At 35.8% G+C, this 16974-nt stretch overlaps 2 protein-coding genes across 2 annotated transcripts in view; both read left to right on the top strand.

Annotated features, from left to right (window-relative positions):
* The first annotated feature begins 2049 nt into the window (after positions 1-2049).
* LOC117334938 (C-C chemokine receptor type 2-like) overlaps positions 2050-16974 on the top strand; it is a 37614-nt gene continuing 22689 nt past the window's right edge. Inside the window, exon 1 of the mRNA XM_033894797.1 lies at positions 2050-2130. The gene's annotated coding sequence lies outside the window, so the exon portion shown is untranslated. The remainder of the gene's footprint in view (positions 2131-16974) is intronic.
* Positions 15403-16854, top strand: LOC117334780. Its single transcript, XM_033894579.1, has one exon. It carries the CDS (start codon positions 15403-15405, stop codon positions 16852-16854), a length of 1452 nt encoding a protein of 483 aa, XP_033750470.1.

Genomic DNA, 16974 nt, shown 5'->3' with positions numbered 1-16974 from the left:
AATATTTTCAAGAAAAATTTATTTTATCCTGATTCCTGTCGTATTGGACTAATGAAATTGTATATCAGAGGATGTAATTTAAGGGTCACATGTAGGAGAATGAGGTTGAATCATAAAAGCGAATAAATGCTTACAAATTTGCACAAAACTAGTCATTAAAATACCAAAATGTTTGTCTAGACACGCATTTTATCAAAGTGGTTAATACTTTTCTGTAGATGCTGACATTTCCTTCTGTGGACTTTCTGGTAGGATGATGATAATCAAATAATTGAACGATAAGCATACTGTTATATCTTTCAATATCAGTTTAAATGTAAAAATGAAGAAATCACTTGTATAAGTAAAAAACATGTGGTTCACAATTTCCTGAAATAAGAACGTCTGCTGAAAATTTGCAATATCCAAATTATGAACAATCTGACACTGTTTCTAAGAAAGGTGATGCTTTTGATTTGAATATACTACATGTATATAAAGCAAAGTGTATATATATATATATCTGTATCTACATGTGTAGTAACTTGTATTATGTACTACAATGTATTCTTGCTTATTTCTTTTGTTTATCATATGTGTCCTCATGTGTATCTTCATGTGTCTGAGTGTATCAATAATTTTTTTTAATCTTAAAATCTTGAAAAACACAAAATATAGGAATATCTGTTTGACCGATTTCACTTAAGGTCCGTATAAACACTTGTTTTATTTTGACCTTGAAATTCAAATGGTGGCCGTGAATAATTTCACACAAATTTGGCATGTGTGAATTTAAAACATCAAGATGCTTTTAATAGACAATATCACGAGTTATAAACATGATGTTTTTATAAACAATTGTTCAACCGCTGAGTTTAAGGTAAAGATGCATATTTCTGGAAACGGCCCCTAATTCCACAGTTTTTAAAACTATTTGTCTTGAAATCATCCTTCTTTCATTTTCTACGGTGAAGTGTGTAAATAGTTTTTATGCCATATTAGTGTAATCTTAAGCACAGGAATTTATTTTATTTTCACCTCGAAATTCAAATGACAGCTGGCACGTATGGTGTAGAAACTATTATATGCATCGACTTTTTAATTATATTGCATGATTTCATCATTACAAGATTTTTTTATCGTTAAATTATATGTTGTCATACGATTTAGTTTTAAACTTATATTACATTATTATAACAATACTATATATTGAATAATATATAGAATCAATTCCAAGTCACTGACATTTAAAGTAATAGAAATGTTTTATAGAAATCTTGTAAACACACATTTTCCTCGACGTGGGATAATTAGGTGTACTTCCGTTCAGACAATAGACTGTGTTGTTACAGAGGTCAACCCTCTCTGATAAAATGCCTGCTGATGACATGCAATCGACACCTGTCAAAAGGCGGAGTGTCCGAGCTATGACGTAACGTCCCGTGATCCTGGAATGACCAGCTTGACCCCTGATGCTTAGTAAGAACTCTTAATAAGTACTGTCAAATCGTAATGATGCACGTGCTATCAACTGAGGTTTGTATGTGCTATTGTATCAAATATACAGACATAATGTTGAACGTGGACACTTGTATCGACCACAGAATTAATTGTACACGTGTCTATTACAAGTATCCGCTTCGCTCTGATTATGTAAATCCAGCTCCAATAGACTCCAATATAGTTAGATATTTTATTAGCTAGTGCTAGTCTTTTTGCACTGTAATATATAATAACTTTTCTCCGTCAATGAAGGAAAGCAGTTTTAGTTTGGAATAAGATCGTCAGAGAGGACAATACTCTTTAAAAATACACAGCGACCAAATACGACGTGATTTGATATACTACAGCGGCTAACTACTGTAGCTGTAGGTAAGACGTTTGGGAGATATCCAATGATGTGTAGAATTCGTAGATATATTTTACAGGGAAAATAAATTGTTGTTACGCCTTATCCGCTGAGGCGAAGCTCGGCAGGTCTTGTCGTTGACAGCGCCAGGATCGAAACGCTCAGCGTCCGCAGCTCAAGGTGTCCGACAGTAGCTATGAGAGCGTGCAGCGTCCCGACGCGTACACTGGCGGTTAGTCAGGAGTATACAGGGGGGAAATGACTCCGGATTTATTGACCAACTAGACGAAATTAACTTAAAGGTAAGTCTTATATAAGTATAAAGTTTTAATTTACACAGGAACCTTACAGCCTTAAGATTGCTAACAAAAGATATATATAGATTTCGTTTCTTAAACAGTTCTTTATACAAGAGGAATGGTAGTTTTGGGACAAACGGAATTGCCAACCAGTTATATTTTGATTGAGACATTTTTTTATAATGTCACTGTATACTTGATAAAGATGAGGTTTTATTTATCTATTTTTACCATCGATACATGACACGGATTCCTCTCCCCTACCTTCCCATCTCCCCCAGTATACACTGTTATTGCCCCTGTGGCATAACAAGTTATAAAATGTTTTGACTAAAAAACAGAAACACATTAACGGCATAAAAAGTTGTCATATTTAAATCATTTCTTAAAAATATTTATAATTAACAATAGTCAATCGAGATTTTAACCAAAATGCATTGACGATTTTTGTAACAATATTGAACCCTAAAGATGTTTCTACTTCATCTGTTCGCGATTATCAGTATTTAAAGAGTCCATAAAAGTCAAATTGCAAAGAAGCTAGATATATATCAGACGAAATGTGTTTGGATTTTTGTCTGATATAGATCGGATTGTACGTGACATGTTTTAAACAATTCCAATTAAATATGACAAGTTTTTCCTATGCATAAGTCAGATTGAATGTTACGAGTTTTATATAAGTCAGATTTAATGTTACGAGTTTTATATAAGTCAGATTTAATGTTACGAGTTTTATATAAGTCAGATTGAATGTTACGAGTTTTATATAAGTCAGATTGAATGTTACGAGTTTTATATAAGTCAGATTTAATGTTACGAGTTTTATGTAAGTCCGATTAAAGGTTACGAGTTTTATATAAGTCACATTGAATGTTACACGTTTTATCAATTTAGATTGAATGTTACTAGTTTTATATAAGTCAGATTGAATGTTACTAGTTTTATATAAGTCAAATTGAACGTTACGAGTTTTATAAAGTCAAATTGAATGCAAGGGAGTTTCCTCCAGCCAGATTGTAAAATAACGAGTTTTATAAAGTTGGATTGTATATTACGAGTTTTAATAAGCCGGATTGTATATTAAGAGTTTTATAAAGTCGGATTGTATATTAAGAGTTTTATAAAGTCGGATTGTATATTACGAGTTTTAATAAGCCGGATTGTATATTACGAGTTTTAATAAGCCGGATTGTATATTACGTGTTTTAATAAGCCGGATTGTATATTACGAGTTTTGATAAACCGGATTGTATATTACGAATTTTATAAAGTCAGATTGTATATGTGACGAGTTTTATATAATTCAGTTGTATTTGACGATTTTTCATATTGTGCATAATTGATTGTACGTGACAATTTTCATATATTCCAGACTTATACATGTACATGACCAGTTTTATATAATTCAGATTGTATGTGACCAGTTTTATATACTTTTAGACTTTTACGTGACGATTTGTACTTTGTATTCCACAATTTATGTAAGTAAGATATAATTTTATGAGTTAAGATTTTTCTTGACGAATTTTATATATTTCAGATTATTCATGGCGAGTTTTATATAATTCAGATTTTTCGTAACGAGTTTTATATTTTTCAGATTTTTCGAAACGAGTTTTATATAATTCAGATTATTCGTGACGAGTTTTATATAATTCAGATTATTCGTGACGAGTTTTATATAATTCAGATTATTCGTAAGGAGTTTTATATAATTCAGATTATTCGTAAGGAGTTTTATATAATTCAGATTATTCATGACGAGTTTATATAATTCAGATTATTCATGACGAGTTTTATATAATTCAGATTATTCATGACGAGTTTTATATAATTCAGATTATTCGTGACGAGTTTTATATAATTCAGATTATTCGTGACGAGTTTTATATATTTCAGATTATTCGTGACGAGTTTTATATAATCCAGATTATTCGTGACGAGTTTTATATAATTCAGATTATTCGTAAGGAGTTTTATATATTTCAGATTATTCGTGACGAGTTTTATATAATCCAGATTATTCGTGACGAGTTTTATATAGTTCAGATTATTCGTAAGGAGTTTTATATATTTCAGATTATTCGTGACGAGTTTTATATAATCCAGATTATTCGTGACGAGTTTTATTATAATCCAGATTATTCGTGACGAGTTATATATTTTTCAGATTATTCGTGACGAGTTTTATATAATTCAGATTATTCATGACGAGTTTTATTATAATCCAGATTTTTCGTGACGAGTTTTATATAATTCAGATTATTCATGACGAGTTTTATATAATCCAGATTATTCGTGACGAGTTTTATATTTATCAGATTTTCGTGACGAGTTTAATATATTCCAGATTATTCGTGACGAGTTTTAGATATTTAAACTTTTTCGTGTGGACTTATATATATTTCAGATTGTATTGTATACTATGAGTTATCTAAGTCAGATTATATATGGGACGAGTTCATAAAGTCGCATTGAATGTGTGCAAGTTTTATCAAGTTCAATTGTGTTCTACGAGTTTCGTAATTTATAAAGTCAGATTGTGTATAATCGTGATTTATAACGCCAGATTATGTATAATTGTGATTTATAACGTCAGATTGTGTATAATGGTGATTTATAGAGTCAGTTTATATATAATCGTGATTTATAAAGTCAGATTATATGTAATCATGATTTATAAAGTCAGATCAATTATGATCGTGTTTTATGAAACCGGATTTTGAATCACCGTGATTTATACAGCCAGGTTGTGTGTAATCTTGATTTATAGAGTGAGATTGTGTATAATCTTGACTAATAAATTCCAGATAAATTTTAATCATGATTTATAAAGTCAGGTTATGTATAATCGTGATTTATATATTCACACTGTGTATAATCGTGATTCATTTATTCACACTGTGTATAATCGTGATTTATAACGTCAGATTATGTATAATCGTGATTTATAAAGTCAGATTGTGTATAATCGTGATTTATAAAGTCAGATTATATATAATCGTGATTTATAACGCCAGATTATGTATAATCGTGATTTATAAAGTCATATTATGTATAATCGTGATTTATAAAGCCTATTATGTATAATCGTGATTTATAAAGCCATATTATGTATAATCGTGATTTATAAAGTCAGATTATGTATAATCGTGATTTATGAAGTCATATTATGTATAATCGTGATTTATAAAGTCAGATTATGTATAATCGTGATTTATAAAGTCAGATTGTGTATAATCGTGATTTAGAAAGACAGATTATATATAATCGTGATTTATGAAGTCATATTATGTAAATTCGTGATTTATAAAGCCATATTATGTATAATCGTGATTTATAAAGCCATAGTATGTATAATCGTGATTTATAAAGTCAGATTGTGTATGATCGTGATTTATAAAGTCAGATTGTGTATAATCGTGATTTATAAAGTCAGATTATGTATAATCATGATTTATGAATTCACATTATGTAACTCCGTGATTTATAAAATCAGATTGTGTATAATCGTGATTTATAAAGTCAGATTATGTTAAATCGTGATTTATAAAGTCAGATTGTGTATAATCGTGATTTATAAAGTCAGATTATGTATAATTGTGATTTATAAAGTCAGATTAATTATAATCGTGATTTATAGAGTCAGATTGTGTATAATCGTGATTTATGAAGTCATATTATGTAAAATCGTGATTTATAAAGTCAGATTATGTATAATTGTGATTTATAAAGTCAGATTATGTATAATCTTGATTTATAAAGTCAGATTGTGTATAATCGTGATTTAGAAAGACAGATTATGTTTAATCGTGATTTATGAAGTCATATTATGTAAAATCGTGATTTATAAAGCCATATTATGTATAATTGTGATTTATAAAGTCAGATTATATATAATCGTGATTTATAAAGTCAGATTGTGTATAATCGTGATTTATGAAGTCACATTATGTAACACCGTGATTTATAAAGCCATATTATGTATAATCGTGATTTATAAAGTCAGATTGTGTATAATCGTGATTTATAAAGTCATATTATGTATAATCGTGATTTATAAAGTCAGATTGTGTATAATCGTGATTTATAACGCCATATTATGTATAATCGTGATTTATAAAGTCAGATTTTAGTTTGTTTTTGTTTTAAGATTCGTATTCCTTGTACTATTTTCATCACCTGTTTGTACCTTGGTCATTTCTGTCCACCTACATCTACAGAGTAAGTGTAGTTTACAGCTGTGAACTACCAATGTTTTTATATCCGAATTCTTTTTTACTGTCACAGCAAATCCAGGTGTCAGTAAGCTCATATATTTGTTTAGAAAATATCCGGATTTCTACACAAACTGTAAATTACATTATAGGACAAGCTATCTTTTTGGTATTTAGTGACAGTAATTTATTCGAGGACCAGACGACAATGCGCGTTCGATTTCAGTTATGTGGCTTAAAACGATTTGTCAACAAATGTATTGCCTTTCCTCACAGATAAATCTATTTTAGGGAGTCCGAGCACATTAGGGAGTGGTTTGTATCATTCGCATGAATGAATCTTACCGCATGATTAGACAAACAACATGTAAATACAGCACTAGTGTTCGAATGTTTATCATTAGATTTAAATAGCACGAGGGAATCATGTGGCACAGATCTATATTACGCACGGCATTACCAGTACTACACACGTCATTACCTGTACTACACACGTCATTACCTGTACTACACATGTCATTACCTGTACTACACATGTCATTACCTGTACTACACACGTCATTACCTGTACTACACACGTCATTACCTGTACTACACACGTCATTACCTGTACTACACACGGCATTACCTGTACTACAAACGTCCTTACCTGTACTACACACGTCATTACCTGTACTACATACGGCATTACCTGTACTACACACGGCATTACCTGTACTACACACGTCATTACCTGTACTACATACGGCATTACCTGTACTACACACGTCATTACCTGTACGTCATCACCTGTACTACACACGGCATTACCTGTACTACACACGTCATCACCTGTACGTCATCACCTGTACTACACACGGCATTACCTGTACTACACACGTCATTACCTGTACTACACACGGCATTACCTGTACTACACGCGGCATTACCTGTACTACACACGGCATTACCTGTACTACACACGTCATTCCCTGTACTACAAACGTAATTACCTGTACTACCCAGGTCATTACCTGTACTACACACGTCATTACCTGTATTACACACGTCATTACCTGTACTACACAAGTCATTACCAGTACTACACACGTCATTACCTGTACTACATACGGCATTACCTGTACTACACACGGCATTACTTGTACTACATACGGCATTACCTGTACTACAAACGTCATTTCCTGTACTACAAACGTCGTTTCCTGTACTACACACGTCATTACCTGTACTACACACGTCATAACCTGAACTACACACGTAATTACCTGTACTACACATGTCATTACCTGTACTACACACGTCATTACTTGTATTACACACGGCATTACCTGTACTACACACGTAATTACCTTTACTACGCACGTCATTACCTGTACTACACACGTCATTACCTGTATTACACACGTCATTACCTGTACTACACACGTCATTACCTGTACTACACACGTCATTACCTGTACTACACAAGTCATTACCTGTACTACACACGTCATTACCTGTACTACACAAGTCATTACCTGTACTACACAAGTCATTACCTGTACTACACACGTCATTACCTGTACTACACAAGTCATTACCTGTATTACACACGTCATTACGTGTACTTCAGACGTCATTATCTGTACATTTCAAGAACAACCACCAGATGATTTCCAAATCCCAGCCACTAATTAACCTCAAAATCACAACAACAAAATAACCTCTATACAACAACCACCAAATGACCTCCAAATCACAACCTCCAAATGACCTCTATACCGCAACCACCAAATGACCTCTATACCACAACCACCAAATGACCTATATACCACAACCACCGAATAAACTCCAAATCACAACACAAAATGACCTCCAAATCACAACCACCAAATGACCTCTAAGTCACAATCAAATTACCTTTAAATCACAACCACCAAATGACCTCTAAGGCACAATCAAATTACCTTTAAATCACAACCACAAGATGACCTCTAAATCATAGTAAAATTTTCTCTAATATATGTAAATAATGACATCGCAAATAAACAGTATCCTTCCCTCAGTATATTGTGCTTCCTTCCATTACAAACAAACCACGACAAAGATTGCTAGCATAGACAAAAGTCCGTTTCAGTTAAATGAAAATCAGATATCGTCGTGTTTGGTCCTAACTGGTATCGGCACCATCATTACATGTACAATACCATATCATATTGAAAGGCTGGTGTTTAGCGCGGCCGAATGTCACATATCAGACTCCATACATAATATGCTATTACTGTAATGTAACATCTCACTCCAAACCAGGATCTGCAGACTCCACCAATCCATTCAAACACACTCGCATGCCACATCTGCAGTCTGATTGATCTCGTTCTCGTTAGCTGGCAATTTTCTGCAGTGAAACAATATTTCATCAACGACTTCTGTCCTCTACCTAATGTCTTGCAGACAGAGATCTCTCTCCCATTAACGAATCCATTTGGCTTCAATATGTACCTATTTACATTTTAGTTGAAGTAACTGGGCTAATTTTTTGGCGAATTCTCTTATAACAGGAAACATAATGAAACACTGTTGTTACAAATTGGCTATTTTCACTCTAACACGCGATTTAAGTTTGTGCCTATATATAATCTAACAATAGTATTGGACGACACCGATCTGAGGGTCACATGTATATTAGGAAATTCGTAAACGAGGGCAAATGATTCAAAATATTCTAACGTAGATTGTAGTGGGGAAACAATCAAGGTGATTTGGAATGAGTTATTACCCTCTATAATATACACAAACATGAACACTTTTAACTCACAACTTAAACGGGTTCAGTTACACCGTCGGATGTTTTTAATGCACGAATAAAAATGTATACTACAACCACAGCTGTTCTTAACGGGTCATACAAACACCCTTAGCTCGTGTAATTGTAATTTTTTTTTAAATACCTAACTCTAGTAAAAATAATACCACTTACAACAACCACTTGTTGTCTAACCTCTGTATACATCATTATTGTGACGTCATGAATATATGACGTCACACAGTTATTTCGCTGGTGACAAAAATACCGTCTGATAATTCACATGTCTTAAAGCCGCACTAGCCTCAACACCAAATTTATTTCTAATATACTTGTATCCAATGCGCAACATGTCATTTAATGTATTTGGTGTATTGATAAGGCTATGGAATCATCGTATCCACCTCAACAGTGATACATTGACGTGGAGGTTAATATCGCGAGTCGTAACGGTGAGGTCAGAGGTTAATAATTGTAATATCGTGAGTCGTAACGGTGAGGTCGGAGGTTAATAATTGTAATATCGTGAGTCGTAACGGTGAGGTCGGAGGTTAATAATTGTAATATCGTGAGTCGTAACGGTGAGGTCAGAGGTTAATAATTGTAATGTCGTGAGTCGTAACGGTGAGGTCGGAGGTTAATAATTGTAATATCGTGAGTCGTAACGGTGAGGTCAGAGGTTAATAATTGTAATATCGTGAGTCGTAACGGTGAGGTCGGAGGTTAATAATTGTAATATCGTGAGTCGTAACGGTGAGGTCGGAGGTTAATAATTGTAATATCGTGAGTCGTAACGGTGAGGTCGGAGGTTAATAATTGTAATATCGTGAGTCGTAACGGTGAGGTCAGAGGTTAATAATTGTAATATCGTGAGTCGTAACGGTGAGGTCGGAGGTTAATAATTGTAATATCGTGAGTCGTAACGGTGAGGTCGGAGGTTAATAATTGTAATGAGTCGCCGTAACGGTGAGGTCGGAGGTTAATAATTGTAATGAGTCGCCGTAACGGTGAGGTCGGAGGTTAATAATTGTAATATCGTGAGTCGTAACGGTGAGGTCAGAGGTTAATAATTGTAATATCGTGAGTCGTAACGGTGAGGTCGGAGGTTAATAATTGTAATGAGTCGCCGTAACGGTGAGGTCGGAGGTTAATAATTGTAATATCGTGAGTCGTAACGGTGAGGTCAGAGGTTAATAATTGTAATATCGTTAGGTGTAACGGTGAGGTCGGAGGTTAATGATTGTAATATCGTGAGTCGTAACGGTGAGGTCAGAGGTTAATAATTGTAATATCGTGAGTCGTAACGGTGAGGTCGGAGGTTAATAATTGTAATATCGTGAGTCGTAACGGTGAGGTCGGAGGTTAATAATTGTTATATCGTGAGTCGTAACAGTGAGGTCGGAGGTTAATAATTGTAATGAGTAGTCGTTACGGTGAGGTCGGAGGTTAATAATTGTAATATCGTGAGTCGTAACGGTGAGGTCAGAGGTTAATAATTGTAATGTCGTGAGTCGTAACGGTGAGGTCAGAGGTTAATAATTGTAATGAGTCGCCATAACGGTTAGGTCTGAGGTTAATAATTGTAATGAGTCGCCGTAACAGACATATTGTGGGGTTGTACATGGATATATAAACAGTCTGTCCATTTTGATTAGTTCGCTATCGTACTTTAAAACAATACCGAAATATTGAAAGAAGATATAAAGCTCAATTTATTTATATTAGAACCCATTAATCAACCTACAACTCTTAGAGAGGCTTACCCGCAGACGGACCGGTAAACGGCACATCTCCGATCACTAAATAAACTTCAGTACACGTTTCTATGTGACAAAATTAGAGGCTTTCCGACTTTATTTCTTGAAAACAATTACAGAATATGTATTTAAAAGGCGTTTTAAAACTCAACCTGAGAGGGAAATGTATGGAATATAACGGCAAATCTTCTTTGTAAATCGCCGCTGCCTTTGAAGTTATCACTGTGCGGCATTGTGCACGTGCTTGTTTCTTTGATGTGTCAATCCAATTAGACTCCACTTTATAGCCGGGGACTTATTGCGGGTTGCGATTAAATAAATAATATTTAAAAAATGAGGTTTTAATATCACTTTTCAGCGTTTTATAAGGAAAATAAAATGAAAAACTCAACAATTCCAACAATCTGTCATGTGTAAAAAATGTTTTACCCAGTTCAATTGCTCCCTGTCATCATGTGAGGTCAATGTACAATTGGGGAAATTAATCACAAACAAAATGCGATCTATAAAATCAGAGAGATCCGAATGTTAATTGTTGGTCAGTCCACGCACAGTGGCCTTGTAGTTTGGTTATGGAAGGAAATCGATAAAATCAGAGAGGAATTCCTGAGTACCATCTGACCATCAGGATAACAGTTGACCGCTCGTGGACGCACTAACACCAAATAATATATCTCAAAAATAAGTTTCTAGCGTAATTTAGCGAGCTCCAACATACCTATCTATCTCAAACTTTACAATAACTGCTTACTAATCAATAATGCTGGTAGCTTTTTGGGACGCTTGTTTTGTTGATATTCTCATAGATTGCCAACCGGAAATGGGTAAACAGCTATAATGGCGGATCAGCTGTCGGATTAAAATGGCGTAATCAGTCAGTTACACTGATCCCTGTTTCTAGAATATAAATAAACACTGGACGTGATTTTAATCCCTTTGAAACCTGTAGGCTCTGAACTAGGACGAGATAAGCCAGTTTAAGAATTATTTACATAAACTCCGTGTACGGGTTGTCTATGGTTATTTTCCTAGCTCTGAGAGGCGTGGGGAGGATAAAGATACTGTCTTTGACTGACGCCTGTCAGACCAGTGTCCAGGGGATCCAGTAGCTCCCGGCAAGCCAACAATCTTAGGCACCAAGGGATACAGTACCGCCAGCAAAACCGACAGTCGGACGCTTATCTTTACGGTGCTTATGTGGCCAACACGACACTTTGATCGAGATAAAAATTAGCCGAAATGTAAATCGGCAAGGACATTCCAACATCTGCATATTGCTGATTTAGAGTAATCGCCCTGTGTGTCTCAAATGTGAAAAAAAATATAAAGATAGAAAAAGATAATTGTGTATATTGCATTTACACAGATATTATATGCAACAAAAAGCGCAAAAGATATTACGGGATAAAATCATTGTGTAGAAGAGGCCAATAAGAGAGCTCGATACTCAAGCTGCATTAGATGTAATCAATAAGAGAGCTCGATACTAAGCCTGTATAGAAGTGACCAATATGAGAGCTCGATACTGAAGTTGTATAAAAGTGACCAATAAGAGAGCTCGATACTAAAGCTGTATAGAAATGACCAATAAGAGAGCTCGATACTGAAGTTGTATAGAATTGACTAATAAGAGAGCTCGATACTGAAGTTGTATAGAAGTGACCAATAAGAGAGCTCGATACTGAAGTTGTATAGAAGTGACCAATAAGAGAGCTCGATACTGAAGTTGTATAGAAGTGACCAATAAAAGAGCTCGATACTAAAGCTGTATAGAAATGACCAATAAGAGAGCTCGATACTAAGCCTGTATAGAAATGACCAATAAGAGAGCTCGATACTGAAGTTGTATAGAAGTGACCAATAAGAGATCTCGATACTAAACTTGTATCTGTAGCTGTATAAAAGTGACCAATAAGAGAGCGCGATACTTAAGTACAAAGATCACATAACTATTTTGAAATGAAGTTTTTGATTCGATTCCGGTCAATTGAATATTTTGTGGAAAATTGTAATAAACAAATGTCTTTTTATCAATTATAGATATATTTCAATCGCGTGGTCTGACTAGTTTCACGCCAATATTGTTTTTTTCTGTTAAGAATTGTCTTGTTGTATTTTAATACAAAAATATGTACTAACCTATATTCCCTATAGTTTGAAATTTGAAACAAAATCTCAAACAAATTAAAAAGTATCATTTTCATTATAATTTTGATAAGAAACAGTGGTCGGTCTCTCATGTGGCCGACTTATTTGTTGTTACAGTATAGACTATCATATATACTCTGTATAAGTATCTTCACAGCTGTTCTAAGGATGTTAAACAATATTAAAGACGGAACAATACAAATCGGCATAGTTTATTTGTATAGTTTTAATCTGTTTGTGCTGTTGCTACGTAAAAGCCAGTAACAAACTTATGGCGTTACTTCCGGTGATTGTGGAGACTTGATTTAATGGTTCGTCTTGTCGGGTCTTGGGGTTCCGCCTGAAACGGTGATTTGAGATTGAAAGTATACATAATTCTTAGTTTAAACATCTTCTTGGGATGTATTTCAAAACAAACATTACAAAAAACAAAAACAAAAACGAAAAAAAATGTAAAAAACAAAAATGAAAAAAAAACAAAAAAAAACCCAAAAAACATGCAAAACAAAGCAATACCGAACCAAACAGTAAAAATCTAAACAATACAAATCTAAACAATACAAAACTAAACAATATATCACGTGACTTTTATCAAACTGACATCAATAAAATCACATGACTATCATTTGATGAAGGCGGAAGTGAAATCGTTATATCAAACAAGTGGACTATACCAACTGAAGGCAGAGATTGAGAAACCCGTAGATAGTCTTAGTCCCGGGAGAAATTCAACTCGCCGTGTTTATCAATAGACCACGGCTACTTAGGACGTGACGGAGTCTATTTCATCAATCAACCCCTCAGGTCTATCGCAGACAGCGAAAACGACAACATGTTGGTTAGCCGGGCTGAAATCCATTACCGGAAAAACGATTTCCTTACCATCAACTCTCAGCGTGTAATAGTGTCGTAGTTGTCACTCAATGTTAAGTACAGAGTGTCGTAGAGACATAAAGGAATGGTAGAAGAAAGGAAAGACGGAAGTAATGGGAATGATATAGGTGTACTAGTCCCCAAGGATATGGGTGTACTAGTCCCCAAGGATATGGGTGTACTAGTCCCCAAGGATATGGGTGTACTAGTCCCCAAGGTTATGGGTATACTAGTCCCCAAGGATATAGGTGAATTAGTCCCCAGGGATATAGGTGTACTAGTCCCCAAGGATAGAGGTGTATTAGTCCTCAAGGATATGGGTGTACTAGTCCCCAAGGATATAGGTGTATTAGTCCCCAGGGATATAGGTGTACTAGTCCCCAAGGATATAGGTGTATTAGTCCCCAAGGATATGGATGTATTAGTCCCCAAGGATATAGGTGTATTAGTCCCCAGGGATATAGGTGTATTAGTCCCCAGGGATATAGGTGTACTAGTCCCCAAGGATATAGGTGTATTAGTCCCCAAGGATATGGGTGTACTAGTCCCCAAGGATAGAGGTGTATTAGTCCTCAAGGATATGGGTGTACTAGTCCCCAAGGATATAGGTGTATTAGTCCCCAGGGATATAGGTGTACTAGTCCCCAAGGATATAGGTGTATTAGTCCCCAAGGATATGGATGTATTAGTCCCCAAGGATATAGGTGTATTAGTCCCCAGGGATATAGGTGTATTAGTCCCCAGGGATATAGGTGTACTAGTCCCCAAGGATATAGGTGTATTAGTCCCCAAGGATATAGGTGTACTAGTCCCCAAGGATATAGGTGTATTAGTCCCCAAGGATATAGGTGTACTAGTCCCCAAGGATATAGGTGTATTAGTCCCCAAGGATATAGGTGTACTAGTCCCCAAGGATATAGGTGTATTAGTCCCCAAGGATATGGATGTATTAGTCCCCAAGGATATAGGTGCATTAGTCCCCAAGGATATGGGTGTATTAGTCCCCAAGGATATGGGTGTATTAGTCCCCAAGGATATGGGTGTACTAGTCCCCAAGGCTATAGGTGCATTAGTCCCCAAGGATATAGGTGTATTAGTCCCCAAGGATATAGGTGTATTAGTCCCCAAGGATATAGGTGTACTAGTTCCCAAGGATATAAGTGTATTAGTCCCCAAGGATATAGGTGTATTAGTCCCAAAGGATATAGGTGTATTAGTCCCCAAGGATATGGGTGTATGAGTCCCCAAGGATATGGATGTACTAGTCCCCAAGGATATAGATGTACTAGTCCCCAAGGATATGGGTGTACTAGTCCCCAAGGATATAGGTGTATTAGTCCCGTAGGATATGGGTGTACTAGTCCCCAAGGATATAGGTGTATTAGTCCCCAAGGATATATGTGTATTAGTCCCCAAGGATATGGGTGTATTAGTCCCCAAGGATATGGGTGTATTAGTCCCCAAGGATATGGGTGTATGAGTCCCCAAGGATATGGATGAACTAGTCCCCAAGGATATGGGTGTACTAGTCCCCAAGGATATGGGTGTATTAGTCCCCAAGGATAAAGGTGTATTAGTCCCCAAGGATATGGGTGTATTAGTCCCCAAGGATATGGGTGTACTAGTCCCCAAGGATATGGATGTACTAGTCCCCAAGGATATGGGTGTACTAGTCCCCAAGGATATGGGTGTATTAGTCCCCAAGGATATAGGTGTACTAGTCCCCAAGGATATGGGTGTATTAGTCCCCAAAGATATGGGTGTATTAGTTCCCAAGGATATAGGTGTATTATTCTCCAAGGATATAGGTGTATTAGTCCCCAAGGATATAGGTGTACTAGTCCCCAAGGATATAGGTGTATTAGTCCCCAAGGATATAGGTGTACTAGTTCCCAAGGATATAAGTGTATTAGTCCCCAAGGATATAGGTGTATTAGTCCCCAAGGATATGGGTGTATTAGTCCCCAAGGATATGGGTGTATTAGTCCCAAAGGATATAGGTGTATTAGTCTCCAAGGATATGGATGTATTAGTCCCCAAGGATATGGGTGTATTAGTCTCCAAGGATATATGTGTATTAGTCTCCAAGGATATAGGTGTATTAGTCCCCAAGGATATGGGTGTATTGGTCCCCAAAGATATGGGTGTATTAGTCCCCAAGGATATAGGTGTATTAGTCCCCAAGGATATGGGTGTATTAGTTCCCAGGGATATAGGTGTACTAGTCCCCAAGGATATAGGTGTACTAGTTCCCAGGGATATAGGTATACTAGTCCCCAAGGATATAGGTGTACTAGTCCCCAAGGATATATGTGTATTAGTCCCCAAGGATATAGGTGTATTAGTCCCCAAGGATATGGGTGTATTAGTTCCCAGGGATATAGGTGTATTAGTCCCCAAGGATATGGGTATACTAGTCCCCAAGGATATAAGTGTATTAGTCCCCAAGGATATAGGTGTATTAGTCCCAAAGGATATGGGTGTATTGGTCCCCAATGATATAGGTGTATTAGTCCACAAGGATATGGGTGTATTGGTCCCCAATGATATAGGTGTATTAGTCCCCAAGGATATAGGTGGATTAGTCCCCAAGGATATGGGTGTACTAGTTCCCAAGGATATAGGTGTATTAGTCCCCAAGGATATAGGTGTACTAGTCCCCAAGGATATAGGTGTATTAGTCTCCAAGGATATGGATGTATTAGTCCCCAAGGATATGGGTGTATTAGTCTCCAAGGATATAGGTGTATTAGTCTCCAAGGATATAGGTGTATTAGTCCCCAAGGATATGGGTGTATTGGTCCCCAAAGATATGGGTGTATTAGTCCCCAAGGATATAGGTGTATTAGTCCCCAAGGATATGGGTGTATTAGTCCCCAAGGATATAGGTAAATTAGTCCCCAAGGATATGGGTGTACTAGTGGATTATTCTCCAAGGATATAGGTGTATTAGTCCCCAAGGATATGGGTGTATTAGTTCCCAGGGATATAGGTGTACTAGTCCCCAAGGATATAGGTGTACTAGTCCCCAAGGATATATGTGTATTAGTCCCCAAGGATATAG

The sequence above is a fragment of the Pecten maximus genome, chromosome 9 (assembly GCF_902652985.1).
Source record: "Pecten maximus chromosome 9, xPecMax1.1, whole genome shotgun sequence".
In the NCBI taxonomy this organism is placed as follows: domain Eukaryota; kingdom Metazoa; phylum Mollusca; class Bivalvia; order Pectinida; family Pectinidae; genus Pecten; species Pecten maximus.
The sequence above is the reverse complement of the archived record's forward strand: the minus strand, read 5'-3'. Positions and strand labels throughout refer to the sequence as shown.

Excerpts from the sequence above, each read along its gene's own strand:
- LOC117334780 (XM_033894579.1), top strand. The coding sequence starts at position 15,403 with ATGGATGAACTAGTCCCCAAGGATATGGGTGTACTAGTCCCCAAGGAT.